Source organism: Oryctolagus cuniculus, chromosome X (assembly GCF_964237555.1).
Source record: "Oryctolagus cuniculus chromosome X, mOryCun1.1, whole genome shotgun sequence".
NCBI lineage: Eukaryota > Metazoa > Chordata > Mammalia > Lagomorpha > Leporidae > Oryctolagus > Oryctolagus cuniculus.
The window spans coordinates 114203039-114221531 of NC_091453.1; the positions used below are offsets into that span (position 1 = coordinate 114203039).

The 18493-nt window shown below is 40.9% G+C and overlaps 1 protein-coding gene across 1 annotated transcript in view; it reads left to right on the forward strand.

The window, feature by feature from the left end:
• The window catches only part of ADGRG4 (adhesion G protein-coupled receptor G4), a 199211-nt gene that overhangs the window by 122259 nt on the left and 58459 nt on the right, over positions 1-18493 (forward strand). Inside the window, 4 exon segments of the mRNA XM_051826944.1 lie at positions 108-229; positions 2302-2570; positions 6429-6507; positions 10714-10994. Of these exon segments, the coding sequence (XP_051682904.1) occupies positions 108-229; positions 2302-2570; positions 6429-6507; positions 10714-10994 (751 nt within the window).

Below are 18493 nucleotides of genomic sequence, written 5' to 3' on the forward strand. Positions count from 1 at the left end.
CAGATATGTTATACATTCTGGGAACCTCTTGTTAGTGAGTACTAGAAACATTTTGCCACAAACTTCCTTTAGGAAATGTATAATATACCACATATTGCATTCCTTAGGATTTATCCAGGTCTACAGTGGATGCAATGAATGAACGGATATTAGTGCTTATAACACACACTGGATGTGGGATTTCCTCAATTTTCCTGGGAATTACAATGATGACATACATAATTTTTCAGTAAGTTGATACAGTGTTGCTCTGAGTAAGTTTTATTTGGTTTGATGGATGCTGTTATCATTGGAAGCTTGTTAATTTCACAAGAAAATCACAGTACGAGGTCAAATCCATTAGATTATGAAGTGGACAAGTTAATAACCAAGCAAAACAAAACAAAACAACCAAACGTCCTCTACACAAAATATTTTAATTGATTTTTAAAGCAAGAACATTGAGCTAGGAAAAGATTTCTCTAGCAGGATACAAGAACATTATCCATACAATAAACAGTTGGTAAAGTGGATTTCATTAAAAAATTTCATTTAAAATTTCCAAAAATTACAAAATTAAATCAATAAATATCAATAAATATTTACTTATCAGAAAAGTAAAGTAACCAAAGGAGATACACATGCACAATATATGTGTTTGCATATATATATTTATATATATTTAAATTTAGAAAATAATTTTTAATTTTCATTAAAACTTTAATTTCATTGAAAACTATTTCATCACAAATGAGTTGAAAAAGCAACCCACACATTGGGAGAAGATATTTGCTATTCATATACCTGGCAAAGGACTTGATGTGGAATAAATAAAGAACTCCTACAAGTCAAAAAGCAAAAGTCAGACAGTACAATTTTAAAATGGGCAAAAGACTTGAACAAGCATCACAGAAAAAAGAAAACAGAATATCCATCCACAACCCTTATTCCAATGGCCAGTAAACATGATAAATTTATCAACATGATTGCTTATCAGGTAAATGCTGATTAAAACCACAGTAATACACAAGGGTTCCTCAAGAAGTCCATGGAATTAAAAGATAATGTGCATTTCCATGAACTTTTTGAAGTACCTTGAACTTCTATGTACCTATTAGAATGGTTAAAATTATTGTTGACAGTAGTAAGTGTCAAAAATGATGTATAACAATTGCTAATGGGAATGTAAAATGGGAAACATACTTTGGAAAAAATTTCAGCAATACCTACTAAAGAAATATACATGTAACCATTGACCTGGAGTTTCACTTTTAAGTATATATTCAAGAGAATTGAGTGTATGTGTCCACTGAAATATATGTACAAGAATATTCATAGCAGCTTCAATCATAGTAGCCCCAAATTAGAAACCCCAATGTATATTAGCTGTTGACTGAATGAATAAATAATGATATATTTATAAAAATGAATTGCTGTATAGCAGTAAAGAATGAACAATTTCTGTACAACACAACATAGTATCTAAATATCATAGACAGAATTGAGCAAAGGATGCTGGAAAAAGAAAATAGCATACCTATTCCAATTACAGGAAAAACTAAATCTATGGGAATAGAAATTAGAATATTGGTTACCTCTGGTGGGGGGTGTTGAGTGGGAGAACTATGAAGGAGCCATCTGAGGTGTGGAAAATATTCTACCTTTTGATTGGGGTAGAGGTTCCACAGGTATATACATTTTTAAAGATTCATCAAGTTGCAATCTTAAGAACTGTGCATTTTACAATTTGCCTTAATTAAAAAATATGCAGAAAGTGAAAATTGAAAAATTTAAATCAATAAACACTTGACAGAAAGGTAAAAGAATCAAAGAGGATACACACACATATATGTGTTTGTATCTATAAATCTGGAAGATACTAGATCAGTTTCTACAAAGTGAAACTGTGATCACTCAGTGAAACTTAACGGCCATTGTTTCCATGATACCAAACATTGGGAATCTTTGGAAAAGCTCTAAGTTGAAAAGGTTTTTGTAGCCGTTTCACTGCTTGCCAATAAATAGAACCAGCCTACCAAAGCGGTGGTGACAGAATCTTAGTATTCAGGAAACTCCTTCCTGAATGATAAAAGGGGACTGCCTAGTTTAGAGACTTTTATTTTTCCTATTAGTGAAGGTCACTATATCTAGGATAATTTGACTATACCTGGAAAGAGGAAGAGAGCTCTAATATTTTGTATATGTCAAGTGAGTAATTTTAATTGACAGTTCTTTTATTCTCTCACTTCTTGTGGAAACAAGATGTGGCAATGCTTAATCAAAAAGAGACCCTCCTAACTTAGCATCATACTTTTCTTTTAGCAAACTTCGGAAAGATTATCCCTCCAAAATCCTGATCAATTTGTGCACAGCATTACTGATGCTAAACCTGTCATTTCTGGTCAATTCCTGGTTGTCATCATTTCAGAAAGTGGGACTTTGTATCACAGCCGCAGTGGTACTTCATTATTTCCTGCTTGCTTCTTTGACTTGGATGGGCCTGGAGGCAGTCCACATGTATTTTGCTTTAGTCAAAGTCTTCAACATATACATTCCTAATTATATCCTTAAATTTTGTCTAGTTGGTTGGGGTAAGTATATCTACCATTGTCCTTGATGTTTCTGCTTTAAGCCTTATGTCTTTTAAAATCCCAGTTCTGTCTCAGCCCATCTTGTGCTGCTAGAACCCAATGCCACAGCCTGGGTGATTTATAAATAATGTAGATTTATTTTTCACAGTTCTGGAAGCTGGAAAGTCCAAGATCGAGGGGCTTGCATATGGTGAAGGCCTTTGTGCTGCTTCGTAACATGGCAGAAGGTGCAACATGGACAAGAAAGTGAGGAAAGGGGGCAGAGTGATCCTTTTAGAAAGAATTCAGTTCTGTGATAACACACTCAGTCCCACAATAATGAATCCATTCCTGAGGGTATTGCCTTCATGATGTAATTAGTCCTTAAAGGGCACACTGTTCAAAACTGTTGTATTGGGGACTAAGTTTTCAACACACAAACTGTGGAGGGCACATTTGTTTTATTTTTTATATTTTCCAAATTTATTCATTGTATTTATTTTGAAAGGTGAGGAGTTAGGGGGTAGAGATCAAGAGCGAGAGAGATCTCCCATCCAGTGATTCGTGCTCCCAATTCTTGCAACAACTGGGGCTGAGTGAGGCTGAAGCCATGAGCCCAGAACTCAATATGAGTCTCCCACGTGGGTAGCAGACACTCAAGGACTTGAGGCATCATCTGTTCTCTCTTAGGGTGTTCATTAGTGGGAAGTTGGATCAGAAGTGGAGCCAGAACTGGAATCCAGTCCCTCAGATATGGGATGTGGGCATCCCAAATGCTGTCTTAATTGCTGCCCCAAACACTTGCCTCTGGAGGTCAAACTCAAAATCATACCAAGTTCCATTAGAGAAATTATTCAGTAAAAATTCTGTTAATGTAATAAATGATAAACTAAGGATCACCTCACTGGTGTTTATTTTTCTATCTTGTTCTCTACTTCTATTTCTGTATAAATTCAACTGAGCATTTATTATGGGAAGTTGATACACAAATATTTACTGAGCACTTGCTTGTGAGCTGGGCTAAATGCTGGATCTGCAGTACTAAACTATCTAATTTTATCCCTCCATTTACAGAAGTTATAGTCACAACAAATACTGATTTGGCAGCTGACAATTAGGCAGCACGTACACGTGCCAGACCTATTCCAAGTGCTTTACATACTCATTTAATCTTCACAAGCTCTCCATGGGATGGGTTTCATCGTTGCTCCAATTTAATAGATGAAAATAGCAGGGCACAGAGAAGTTAGGTAACTTACAAAAGTCACCTGTCTAATAACTGGCAGAACTGGGGGTTGAATCAAGGAGCCCATCTCCATCATTTGGACTTTTGACTTCTGTGATCCTATCATATTGTTAAAGGAACAGGGAAAAGACTTGAAGTGGGTGAAAGAGTACTGGGTCAGCCTTGACCTGACTTACCACACCTGATGACTGACCATCATTGCTGTCCTTGGAAGAAGATAGAAGTGGAATTCAGCATGTGCATTTCCTAATATAAATTTCACTTCATTGGTTTCCTTTCCTGGATTTCTAACTGATGGGGTCAGTGCAGCTCCATTCCCCCTTTCCCCTCATCTATTCAAAACATATCTTGGTTCAGAAAATGTGCCGAATGCATAGGAAATGTATATTAGCTAGTATACATAGGATATATAGTAAAATACATTTTATTCCACTGCCTTTGTGAAGACAATAGCTTCTTAATTAACTAATCATCCTTTTAAGGAGTTCATTAACATAGTACATGCTTTCACTGGACACATAATCATTGCTATCATCTGTACTAATGTGGGGAGCAGATACAGGAAATACTAAACAAAGTATAATCTAAAAATTTTTTTAGTATGTTTTGGAATCCATCAGAAACACAGAACCCAAAATAGTCAATCCACTTCCCTTTTATGCCTGGGCCCCCTCATTTGGATTCCACCAGAGGATTGACAATGTTATGGAAGAGGCTCCATGAATAATCCAAAAAGCAGATGATGTACATATGGCTAATGGTGAAAGGGCTGTAAATATCATTCGATCATGGCTTTTGTTTTTCCTCTTCACCACTCATTCTCAGCTTCCTTTTCAGATCCTTCCTCTGTCACTTGCTCTTACATGTTGGTATTCCCAAGGGCTCACTTCCTGTACCATTGAGATTCTCATTCCATACATTCTTCCTAGGGGTATAGGGGAGACACAAGGCAGGCCGAGGCCTGGTACTTGGAGGCAGGAAACCTTTGCATATCAAGTCCACACCCAAGCTAAAGCCAAAGACCTGACTATCTCAACAAATAAAGAAAGATGCAAGAAACCAGTCTTAGATCCAGCTCATTGTTTACATGATAGTGAAGGGAAGAGTAGCCAAAAATGACAGCCCCCAAGTTTTTGTTCTAAACCATAAAAAGAATGACACCAAAACCAAAAAGGAACAGATGCCCACAGCATGAGTTGTGGGATTCTCTGTTGCTGTGGAGCAGCTCCAGATGGAAGTTATGTGGTTTTCTATTCCACAGCTCTATACACAGAGGACAGGGTACAAAATTAGGCCCATACCTCTGCAAAACCCTGGGAGGTGAAGAGAAACTGTCTTATGACAGCCTCCCAGAGGAGATGGGGAGGCAGGTAAGTGATGGCATAGGAACATCTCCTCACAGGCCTCCTGTCTTCTTGCATTTGTGGAAGACCACAGGCATTCCACCAAAACTGAGGTAAGCTGCAGTCCAAACCTTGGCCTGTGTGTCTTGTGTGGACACATGCAAGGTCACGAGGAAGCCACTGCTGAGTCTCTACAGGGGGTTTCAGAGCATTTAAATATTAGGCAAATGCAATCAACTATCTATGTTTGAAGCTTTCCCTTCCTAATGCCAAAGCAACCTATTGAAAAGGTTTATTTCTTAATTTCAAACCCTGTCCAAAGCAGTATTCTCCACATTTTTCAAATATACCACAAATAAAGACAAACACAGCTTGAGGACTGCCACACAGATTCCAAACTCAATGTGAGGCCTCCCTCCAGTCCTCGCTTTCAGCGTCCAAGGGCTATTACAAAAAAATCTGCAGCATGCTAGGCAAGGTGCTAGGTTTGGGTTGTAAGATGTGAAGAGATTGCCCTGTTTATCACAGTATAGGACAGTAGAGGGTTTTTTTTAAAAAGATGTTTGACACAGCTTTGGAAGGTATCTTACAAAACCCCTAAAATATACATGGGTGGATGCTCTTAGTTTAGGAGAAATCATACCACTTTAGAAAGAAAGACATCATTTAAGTTTTACAATGTACATGAAATTGGATTTTTAAACCTTGTGTCTATATTCATGTCACGTTTGGCCATTTTGACTGAACTGATTGCTTTATTATAGTCTAGCTGAATGGACTGGTCATTAACTGGTCGATCTAGTCAAAATGTCAAACTAGTAACAAGTGTGGAAACAGCTTTTCTGTCAAACAAGACCTGCAGGCTGCAGCTGATTGCTTGTGCCCTTCCTCCAAGGTGACCTAGACCATAAGACACTGGGGCGATATTGAAAGGGAGATAAACAATTGGCGGCCCATCAGTGGAGAAGGACGACTTGATAGGAACTTGCATTCTGATGAGCTAGCTACTTCTATTGCCAAGTTGATTTTTTGGCACTTGAGCTATTTTTAATAACCAGTGGGTGTTGTATTGGAGCCATTGGCGTGCTGTTTAGTTTAGCAGATTGGAGAACTCCTAGAAATGTTTAACATTGAAGAATTCACAAACATTTTGCAAACAATGGTATTTTGATGCCTGCGCATGCTGTGGCTCAGTTAAACAGTGTCTTAATGTATCAGCGCCCACATAATTGATCAGGATTTTTCTTGCAGTACCTCACAGGATGCTTTCACCTTGCTTTCCCACTCTAGGAATTCCAGCCATCACAGTGGCAATCATACTGAGTGTGAGAAAAGACCTGTATGGAATTTTGAGTCCAGCGACTCCATTGTAAGTACCAGCATCTCTGCTTGTCAGTTGGTGGGGCCCTGATCCAGCAGGGTACCATGGGGTGTTCTGGTTTGGGGTTTGTTCTTAATACTGGCTTAAGTGAGTCTGAACCTTTCTCCTGTTAACATGGTCATGGCCACACTCATGTAATGGTTAGGTTACTGAGCTATTTTATGACCTTGGACAAGTTACCTTACCTCTCAGTTCCATTTCCTCTTCTGGAAAATGAGAATAATAATTGAAATGACATGGTGTATATAAGGTGTTCAGCATGTCGCCTGTTCCATGGTAATTGCTGTTGTAATTGGGACCTGTTATAATGTTTAAGCCCACAGACCATTGGAAAGTTAGTGGCCACTAGAAGGAAATACAGAGATGAGTTAGGAGACATTCTCTACTTTCCAACAACAAAGTTATTCCCTGAAGAAGAAGACTATACAGTTCTTCTTTGTCAACTGGCTCATCTTTGTTGTCTTCTTGTTTCTGTTTTTCCTTTTTCATTTGATGTGTGAGCTCATATCTTTAGTTCTCTCAATCACAGTCACAAGATAATAGCCACTCACTCCATTCCACCTCTCCAGAATGTTCTTTTATAGGCATGTAGATAATTACCCTATAATCCTTTAGGCTACACAATCTCATTTCAAATCTTCTGATTGCTTTCCACTGAACCAGATCTATTGTCTTTTCATTGCTTTTCAAGTTCTTGTCCACTGTAGTTTTCCTTTCCTACTAGACTGGAATCAAATGTAGAGGTCTTGCTCCCAAGACTCCACCATCTTTCATATTCAGATGACAGTTTTCAGAGGGTCAAAATAATATTTCTCTTTGCAATATTATTAATATTTTCTAATGAAAATTCTTCATTATCTTTTCTCTCCCCTTTCTCTTCCCTTACTCCTCATCACCCCCTCTGTCCCTCCTCCTCACTGGTTTTGTGACCTACAAGATCCCTAGTGACTACCTAATGGAGATTCTTTTTTCAAATATCAAGCAAAGGCAAAGCTAGAACAACATCAACTCCACTCTTATCCAAAAGAGCCCTTTCATATGTGAATTCATTAGTAAGATGTAGATTTCTCTAATGGGTGTTTAAAAATTAAATTTTGAAGACATAACTCATGCACATTGTACAAAATCCAAAAGTACAAAAAGGGTAGAGGATGAACAGTAAGCCCTACCCTTAACTCCCAGCTACTCAGTTTCTCCTCTTTGAGGTAACTCTTATTACCAATTAGTTATTAGCAATTTAAATTTGCATAGATGTTTTCTTGGGTTTTTTGGGTTGTTAACATTCATTTTATTTTATTTTAAAGATTTTCTTATTTATTTGAAGGCAGAGTTACAGAGAGAGAGGGAGAGATAGAGATTTTCTGTCTGCTGCTTCTCTTCCCAAATGGCGACAATGGCTGGGACTGGGCCAGGCTGAAACCAGGAGCCAGGAACCCAGGAACTTCATATAGGTCTCTCATGTGGGTACAGGGACCGAAGTACTTGGGCCATATCCCACTGCTTTGTCAGGCGCATTAGCAGGGAGCTGAATCTGAAGTGGAGCAGCTGGGACTAAACCAGTGCTTATATGGGTTGCCAGCATGGTGGGTGCTCTGTAACACCAACCCCAAGTTTTGTTTTTATCTTTAACTGACACTAATAATTATACATATGTATAGGTAAGATAAGATATTTTGATAACATGTCCACATTGTATAATGATCAAATAAGAGTATTCAGCATGTCTATCACCTCCAACAATAATCATTTATTTGTGGTGAGAACATTTACAGTATTTTCTTCTAGCTGTTTTGAAGTACACAATATAATATAATATTGTTGAATATATTCAACCTCACCTCCAACAATAATCATTTATTTGTGGTGAGAACATTTACAGTATTTTCTTCTAGCTGTTTTGAAGTACACAATATAATATAATATTGTTGAATATATTTAACCTACTCTGCAATCTGATATCAGAACTTATTCCTCCTTTGTCTCCATTTATCAGCTTCCCCTACTCTCCTCTTCTCCTTCCCCCATCTAATCCCCAGTAACCACCATTCTGCTCTCTACTTTTTTTAAAGTTTTATTTATTTATTTGAAATCAGAATTGCAGAGAAGGGAGAGAGAGAAAGAGAGAGAGAGAGAGAGAGAGAGAGAGAGAGAGAGAGAGAGAAAGAAATGAATCTATGAATTTTCCATCGACTGGTTCACTCCCCCAAATAGCCCCAGTGGACAGGGCTGGGCCAGGCTGAAGCCAGGAGCCTCATCAGGGTCTCCCATGTGGGTATGGGGCCCAAAGACTTGGGCCACCTTCTGCTGCCTTCCCTTATGAATTAGTAGGGAGCAAGATAAGAAGTGGAGCAGCCAGGACTTGAACTGGAGCCCACATAGGATGCCAGCACTGCAGACAGAAGCTTAAGCCAATACTCCACAGCTCCAGCCTCTACTCACTACATCTGTGGCATCAACTTTTGAAGAATCCATGTATGCATAATCTCTGGAATACTTTGTTACCCAAATGGTAGCTATTTGCCATTTGGTACCTTGCTCTTTTCACTTAATTTATCTTGTAAATGGGTCTCTATACAAACAGCATGGCATTATTTTAATAATTTTCTATAGTCTCTTTTTTTTTGACAGGCAGAGTTAGACAGTGAGAGAGAGAGAGACAGAGAGAAAAGTCTTCCTTCCATTGGTTCACCGCCCAAATGGCCGCTATGGCCGGTGCGCTGCAACGATCCAAAGCCAGGAGCCAAGTGTTTCCTCCTGGTCTCCCATGTGAGTGCAGGGCCCAAGCACTTGGGCCATCCTCCACTGCCTTCCCGGGCCACAGCAGAGAGCTGGACTGGAAGAAGAGCAACCGGACAGAATCCGGTGCCCCGACTGGGACTAGAACCCTGGGATGCTGGCGCCGCAGGCGAAGGAGTAGCCAAGTGAGCCACCACGCCAGCCTCTATAGTCTCTTTTAAGGCTGGAGATGATGATATTCATGGAACCCTAAGTATTAGACCTTTTTTTTTTCTTTTTTGACAGGCAGAGTGGACAGTGAGTGAGAGAGAGACAGAGAGAAAGGTCTTTCTTTTGCCATTGGTTCACCCTCCAATGGCCGCCGCGGCTGGTGTGCTGCAGCCAGCGCATCACGCTGATCTGAAGGCAGAAGCCAGGTGCTTCTTCTGGTCTCCCATGCGGGTGCAGGGCCCAAGCACTTGGGCCATCCTCCACTGCACTCCCGGGCCACAGCAGAGAGCTGGCCTGGAAGAGGGGCAACAGGGAAAGAATCTGGCGCCCCAACTGGGACTAGAACCAGGTGTGGCGGTGCCGCAAGGCGGAGGATTAGCCTATTGAGCCACGGCGCTGTCCAGTATTAGACCTTAATAGGGAAATCAAATGTTTTTCCATGTTTTCCGAAAAGACACACACACACACACACACACACAAATTCCCACGTACCAATATGAATAATATGACCAAAAGAGATTTTCCTGGTTTTGGAAAAGAGGTCTCAGCTACGTTGACACACACTTAAATTAGTCAAGCTTGCCTGTTTTCAAAAATCAGAAGCAATTCCTCTAGTAACCAGAAATTATATCAAATGGGGTATCTGTTCATATAAGCCCTTGTGTATTTCTTCTTTAACAGAAACTGTAAAGTCATCCATAGTCCAAATACATTATATTTTAAAGCAATACAACTAGAGCTGTCCTCTTTTTGTTGCATTTTCATTAACTCTGATAATCTCATCATTGTTTGATATAGCGTTCAGAAAAGGTACTCATTGCCTCTGTCCTTTTACTGTGATATTTATCATGCAAAGCAGAATTCATCCTGCAAATAAAAGCTCAGGTAGAAGGTGGGAAGGTGAAGAGCCACTTTGTGGGAAAACACATAATTTGTTTTTCTGTTGTCGAGGAGGAGAAAAATCTCCCAGGGAATTGGACTAAGAGGTTTCTGTATATGCAGGGCAGAAACATCTCCAAGGATTTCTGATGTGGCATTGGAAAGATCTCTGAATTGGAACACAGGACATTGGGAGTCTAATGGCAGCTTGGCTTCTAGTGACTCTTGGCGAGTTAGTTTACCTACCTAGTTCATCTAGGGGTGCTTAGATGCGATGAAACTGACTAGGTGAACTTCAGAGTCTCTGCACAATAGGAGTTTCTATTTTATGTTTCCCTATCTCACACAGCTCCTCTTTGTTTCTTACAGTTGTTGGATTAAAGATGATTCCAACTTTTACATCTCAGTGGTGGCTTATTTTTGCCTCATATTTCTCTTGAATTTCTCCATGTTTTGCACTGTTCTGGCTCAGCTGAATTTAATGAAACTCCAGAGCCAGAAGACCCGGCGGAAGAGGATCCTGCATGACCTCAAAGGCACAACAAGCCTGACATTCTTACTTGGCCTCACCTGGGGTTTTGCCTTTTTTGCCTGGGGACCCGTGAGGATCTTTTTCTTGTATCTTTTTGCCATTTTCAACACTTTTCAAGGTCAGTGCTCCTTCTTTGTCCTTCTTGTGATAGCTAGATCTGTACCAAAGTGTTTGCTTCTTTGGAAAATAATCTCATTTATTAGAGACTCAAAGGAAGGGAAAATACTACAGGAGGCCTCTGTTCTTAGTGAGTTGCCAGGCAGCCTCTGGAAACATTAGTTAGACATCAGTCTTCATTCAGTGAACACACAGCCCCTCTCACTCATGGATGTAGAAAGAAGCCAAGATAGCTAATCTAACTCTAGCTGGTCCACAATGTCTGTATCAAACACTGATTAGTAATATTTCTCATAGTATTCATTGCATCAACACGTTGCACTTGTAAATGTACAGATTCACACACATGTTGACATTTTGAAATATACAGTCTGGCTGAACATAGTAGTTACTTGAACAGTAGAGACATTCAAGTTTTGATCCCATGGGCTCTGTTTGCATCAGATATTCTGATGTTTTGGGGAAAAGCCATACTAGGAAATCAAAGAGTCATACAAGAATGAAGATTAAAAACAAAGAGCCAGGGGCCAAGGCAACAGGTCAAAGTTCTAGTCTTGGTTTTGCTACAAACTAGCCTTAAAGAGCTCCCCAATTTGGTTAGATTGGGTGATAATAAGCTAAGGATTCTACAGCTCTTTAGTCTAATTCTTATATTCTGGTGAAAAAACCAAATGATCAATTGAAGTAATGAAATAGTAGACAAAAGGTAGTATGAAAAGTAAAATCTAGTCAGATCTAAGTAAGAATTGATGCTTATTTCAAGCTGATTTTTAATAATTAAAACATCTTGGGAAGGGGAGGACATGCAGAATGATTTCATGGGAATCTCAAATTCCACTCTATACTCTTTACCCTCAAGTTTGCTTCAGTCAATTTAGGCTACTGGGACAGGCTGAGAAACAGTGGGTTAGGCTCTTCCTTAATACCCTCCATTTTTTTTTCATTCAATAAAGTCCCTTTTCCAAAGTGCAGTCCACTGGAAGGACTTTCTAGTAGGAAAGTTCTGTGATCAAAGAAGCTTGAGAAATGTAGCAAAGTACTTTTCCCCATTCTTGGAGTAGTATAAGATGCATCGGCAGGGTAAAAGTTCTGAGAAACTGTTGGAAAAAATAATCTTTTAAAAATTTGTTCGAACCTCATAACCTTTCTTTTTTTTATGTGTAAAATGACAACTATGGAAAAAGTTCTGGGTGAAGAACTGAAAAAAGTATATTATTTTATAGTTTTTTTAACTTTTATTTAATAAATATAAATTTCCAAAGTACAGCTTAAGGATTACAATGGCTTTTTCCCCCCATAACTTCCCTCCCACCAGCAACCCTCCCATCTCCCGTTCCCTCTCCCATCCCATTCACATCAAGATTCATTTTCAATTATCTTTATATACAGAAGATCAATTTAGTATATACTAAGTAAAGATTTCAACAGACTGCACCCACACAGACACACAAAGTATAGAGTACTGCTTGAGTAGTAGTTTTACCGTTAATTCACATAGTACAACACATTAAGGACAGAGATCCTACATGGGGAGTAAGTGCACAGTTGATTTAACAACTGACACTCTTATTTATGACATCAGTAATCACCAGAGGCTCTTGTCATGAGTTGCCAAGGCTATGGAAGCCTTTTGAGTTTGCAGACATCGATCTTATTTAGACAAGGTCATAGTCAAAGTGGAAGTTCTCTCCTCCCTTCAGAGAAAGGTACCTCCTTCTTTGATGGCCCATACTTTCCGCTGGGATCTCACTCACAGAGATCTTTCATTTAGGTTTTTTTTTTCTTGCCAATGTGTCTTGGCTTTCCATGCCTAAAATACTCTCATGGGCTCTTCAGCCAGATCTGAATGCCTTCAGGGCTGATTCTGAGGCCAGAGTGCTGTTTAGGACATCTGCCATTCTATGAGTCTGCTGTGTATCCCGCTTCCCATGTTGGATCGTTCTCTCCTTCTTAATTCTATCAGTTAATATTAGCAGACACTAGTCTTGTTTATGTGATCCCCTTGACACTTAATCCTATCATTATGATCAAAATGAATTTAACTGATCACTTTGACTAGTGAGATGGCATTGGTACATGCCACCTTGATGGGATTGAATTGTAATCCCCTGGCACGTTTCTAACTCTACTATTTGGGGCATGTCAGATTGAGCATGTCCATAACCCTTCTTAATAGATGTATTTATTTATTTGAGAGGCAGAGGCAGAGAGAGGGAGAGAGATAAAGGTCTTCTATCCACTGGTTCACTCCCCAAATGGCTGCAACAGCTGGAGCAGGGCCTATCTGAAGCCAGGAGCCAGGAGCTTCTTCCAGGTCTCCCATATGACTGCAGGGACCCAAGCACTTGGGCCTGCTTTCCCAGGACATAGCAGAGAGCTGGATAGGAAGTGGAGCAGCTAGGACTTGTACCGGTACCCATAAGGGATGCTGGCACTGCAGGTGGCAGCTTTACCCACTAAGCCACAGTGCTGGCCCCCATACCCCTTTTATGTAGTGGTTGTTAACCCTTTGGAAACCTTGAATAATATGGGTACAGCTTTTGACCTCATGTGTAATAACTCAAGAAACCACCTAATTTTAGCATAATAAAATGAGTTACCCAAACAATTCAGTCCCACCAAATTCTGCCAGTCTTATACAGCAGTCACTCTTATCCATGGTTTCACCTTCTGCAGTGTTAGCTACCTTAGTCTGAAACTATTAAGTGGAGAATTCCAGAAATTCACAGTTTTAAATAACTTGCATTACAGGTTAGTGTTATAATTGTTCTATGTTATTGTTTAGTGTTGTTAATCTCTTCCTGTGGCTAATCTATAAATCAGACTTTATCATGAGTATATAGCATATATAGGCTTTGGTATTATCTGTGGTTTTAGGGGTCCATTGAGGGTCTTGGAATACATTTTCCATGAGTAAGGGTGACTACAATACACCCATATGCTAACTGGGGTGTGAAAAGACACAAAACGTGCTGTTCTAACTCCACATGCCACTTTCATTGCCTCTGGTAGCAGGAGTAGACATTTGAGGAACTCTCCACACCACTCATACTTGGTTTTCTCTGAGGATACCAGCACTTAGTTTCATGCAAGATTGCTGACTCAGGCCCTGCTGATGATTCTACACTTTTTCTCTGGACAGAATTGCCTGGCACAGGCTGAAGCATTCTAATTCAATACTCTAGCACAACGCTTTAACCTCAAAGACCAACCAGCTTTGGCATAATATTCCACAGAAGTGGTTTAGGAACCAGATGCTTTGTAGACTTCTTTCCCAGTGATGACATCAGGCCTCTCTCTGGCTCACTATGTCTGAGGAGAAATGTACTCATTGTATGGAAAGAAGGGTTAAAGCAAAGCTGGCAGAAGAACAAGAAAGCAAAGCAGTTATAAGCCTAAGAAGGAAGGAACAGGTGTTTTCAAAATAGCAAGGGCTCCATTCCTGTGGTACAAGAGGAGAGTAATATATCTCAGCAGGGAGCCTACAAGGGTACAAGCAGAATTTAATTTATATATATATATATATATGTTTTAATTATTCATTTGAAAGGCAGTGTTACAGAGAGAGGGACACACACACACACACACACACACACACTTGCACAGATCTTTCCTCTGGAGATTCACTCCCCAAATGGCTCCAACAGCCAGCTCTGGGCAAGCCTGAAGCCAAGAGCCTATAACTGTATCCAGATCTCTCCCACATGGGTGCAGAGACGAAAGTACTTGGGCCATTTTCCACTGCTTTCTTCAGGCATATTAGCAGAGAGCCAGATCAGAAGTGGAGCTGCTAGGACTTGAGCTGGCACCCTTATGATATGCCAGATTTGCAGGAGGCAGCTTAACCTGCTGTGCCACAATGTCGGCCCCTAATTACATATATTTTTAGAATTATTTACTTATTTTGAAAGAGAGAGAGAGAGAGAGAGCGAGAGCGAGCGCTCCCAGTCCCCCTGGTTTGCTACCCATATATCTGCAACAGCTGACCATGAGCCAGGCTGAAGTCAGGATCCTGGGACTCAGTCTGAGCATTCTATGTGAATGGCAGGGACCCAAGCACTTGAGTCATCATCTGATGCCTCCTGGGATGTGCATTTACAGGGCTGGAATCAAAAGCAGAGCTGGGACTTGAAGCCAGGTACTCCGGAATGGAATGCAAACCTTCCAAATGGTATCTTAACTGCTGCACCAACGCCTGACCCCTTTCTTTCAGGTTAAAACCAAACAGAGCCAAGCTGTCTTTGTTTGACAGATATGCCTTATGTCAGTCAAGAGTCAAGCCTTCCTATTTCTGCCTATAAGATAGAATGTGCCATCTTGTAGCCAGGGGATTTTCAGAACCCTGAACTCAAGTCTCTCTCTCTCTCTCTCACACACACACTCACACACACATGCGTATACACACACAAATAACTTCTAAACAAGAATGTAGAGAAACAAATGAACAAAGCAGGCATTCCAATGATAAATAGTAGCCTTGCAATTCCAGCTGAAGGGGGTCGCCCTGTTGTCAAGAAGGAAAATAATTATGCCCATGATGAGGTATTCGTGAAGGAGGGGTACACGAATGAAAATGTGGGTGACAAAAACCTCCCATCTTCCCTCATGCCTGTGTTCTAGTGAGTAAGCAGATCAATCTGTTATTGGGGAGGAAAAAGAAGGCTGTCGGGCAGAGAGGGAGAGCTGGCAGGCAGCCCATTGGAATTCACAGAATAACCTTTAAGTCTGAGAACTAAATAAACCACTCTGAGGAAATCAGAGCAGTGATAGGTGCTTGATATCACTGTGACCCCTTGTTCATGCTGAAGCTGGAGGTATTTTACCTACTCTGAGACTAGAGTTTGCTTTCATCTGGTTGCTGTACTACCTTCTAGGTGGCTGCTGCTCAGAAAAGGAGGGAATGCTGCTGAATTCATTGCCACAGTTGTTTGATTACCAATGGAGCAAAAGCTCTTGGGAGGGTTAGTGAGACATGCTATTCTGTTCAGCCTCCAGATTGCTACCTTCCACCTGGAATCACAGAGTCTCAGGACTAGGGCCAGAGAAACCAAGATTTTTCCAATGCAACTTCCCTTCAAGTGACAGGAAGTTAACTTGCTTTTGCCTGAAACTTCGTTGGGACAGAGAGCTCCCCATTGCATGAAGCAGAGCATTTAACTTCTAATCAGCTCTGATTCTTGTACATGTCTTCCTCAGCTGAGGGTAGCATAGCGCAATAGTTAAGACCTTGGTGGTGTGCAGATTGCCTGTGTTAAGTCTTATTGTTGCCAGCTCAATATTAGATCTATGATCTGGGTCAAGCCCACTAGACTTCTTGGACTTCTAGGTCTCTCGTGTATAAACATGAGGCTAATAGCACAATGCCTATTATGCAGGCATTGCTTAGTAAATGCTAACTGTAATTTGTTTTAATATGTTTGCTCTGTGGATTCTTCCCATTGCTCCTGCTTCTAACCTGGAAACTGCACATAACAGACTTAATTTGTCCGTTTCATGACAGCCCTTTCAGATCTCTGACTGATGCTACTGCCTTTTCTCACTCTATGTTTTCCCCTCCAAATTGTTTCTTATCCAGAAGCAGCACCCTGGTTCTATCAGCTTTCCCTCAAGCTTATAACTATCCTTATTTTCTCTGTTGCTGACTACTTGTTTGTCATCATCCTCTTAAAACAAAATCTCTCAGACTGAACATGGTGCTGGTGAAAGGTATGGTCAAATCAAGGCAGTTGAAAAGACACTCTCACCCACCTTAGTCAAGATCCTAAGCCGGCGCCGTGGCTCAATAGGCTAATCCTCCACCTTGCGGCGCCGGCACACCGGGTTCTAGTCCCGGTTGGGGCGCCGGATTCTGTCCCGGTTGCCCCTCTTCCAGGCCAGCTCTCTGCTATGGCCAGGGAGTGCAGTGGAGGATGGCCCAGGTGCTTGGGCCCTGCACCCCATGGGAGACCAGGAAAAGCACCTGGCTCCTGGCTCCTGCCAGGATCAGCGCGGTGCGCCGGCTGCAGCGGCGGCCATTGGAGGGTGAACCAGCGGCAAAAGGAAGACCTTTCTCTCTCTGTCTCTCTCTCTCACTGTCCACTCTGCCTGTCAAAAATTAAAAAAAAAAAAAAAAAAAAAAAAAAAAAAAAAAAAGATCCTTTACTTGCACCAAGGCCCTAGCCAAACTTCGATTTAGAGGCATTTTCAATTGATTTATATTCAGTTTGCAGTGGGTTAAGACCACTTCACTGCTGTTTATTTACCTTCAAGACAACTGGTCAGTGTAGAGACAAGCTGAACCCTGTATAGAGCACAAAGTTTCCCAATGTGCACTTGAGCCAAAATAAATACTTAAAAGATCATGGAAGTATTGCTAAGATTGTAGAAACATTTGAGAGTTTATGGATCAAGTGCTTTGGAGTTCAAATCAATGAACATCTTTTGAGCTGCCACACATTCACACATTGTGCTGGAAGCAAAAGGAAAAGTGATGAAAAAGATGAAAAGGAAACACACTCAGCCCTTCAAAGAGCCTTGACAGGAGTTATTTCTGCCAATTCCACACTCAAATTCAGGAAACCCAATTGGGCCTCTGAGAACTTGCAATTAGGATAAACTTGAATGCTGTTCTCATATCTCAAAGAGATATTTTAAAGGATGCTGGTAGAAACCTTAAGAATCTCCCTCCAGAAAGAAGTATGGTTGTCTTCTTGGAATTGTATCTGTGAAATACATGAAATCTGTTCTCTTTATATTAATACAAATTTAAAAAAGATAAAGAAGAATATCTTTTCTATTTGCAAGACAAGATCAAGGTTAACAACAGAAATTGAGGGTAACAAACACTCGCTTTCCATACAATCTAATTTTGTCCAAGAGCATATGTCTTGCCTGTGTAGCAAATTATCTCCCAAGTTTTAACAGCTTAAAACAGCAAACATTTATTATTCTACACAGTGTTAGAGAAAGAGAAACTTAACTGGGTCTTTCTGATTCAGGGTCACTAATGAAGTTGGAGTCATCTGGGACTAACATAATCTTTTTTTTTCTAATTTTTTTTTGACAGGCAAAAGTGGACAGTGAGAGAGAGACAGAGAGAAAGGTCTTCCTTTGCCGTTGGTTTACCCTCCAATGGCCGCCGCGGCTGGCGCGCTGCGGCCGGCGCACCACGCTGATCCGATGGCAGGAGCCAGGTGCTTCTCCTGGTCTCCCATGGGGTGCAGGGCCCAAGCACTTGGGCCATCCTCCACTGCACTCCCAGGCCACAGCAGAGAGCTGGCCTGGAAGAGGGGCAACCGGGACAGAATCCGGCGCCCAGACCGGGACTAGAACCCGGTGTGCCGGTGCCGCAAGGCGGAGGATTAGCCTAGTGAGCCGCGGCGCTGGCCTGGGACTAACATAATCTAAAGGCTAGACCGGGTCTGAGGGATCTGCTTCCAGGAAGGTTCATTCATGTGGCTATGCCTTGAAGCCTCTGTTCCTCACCATGTGGGCTTCTCCATGGGATGCCAGAATGTCCTG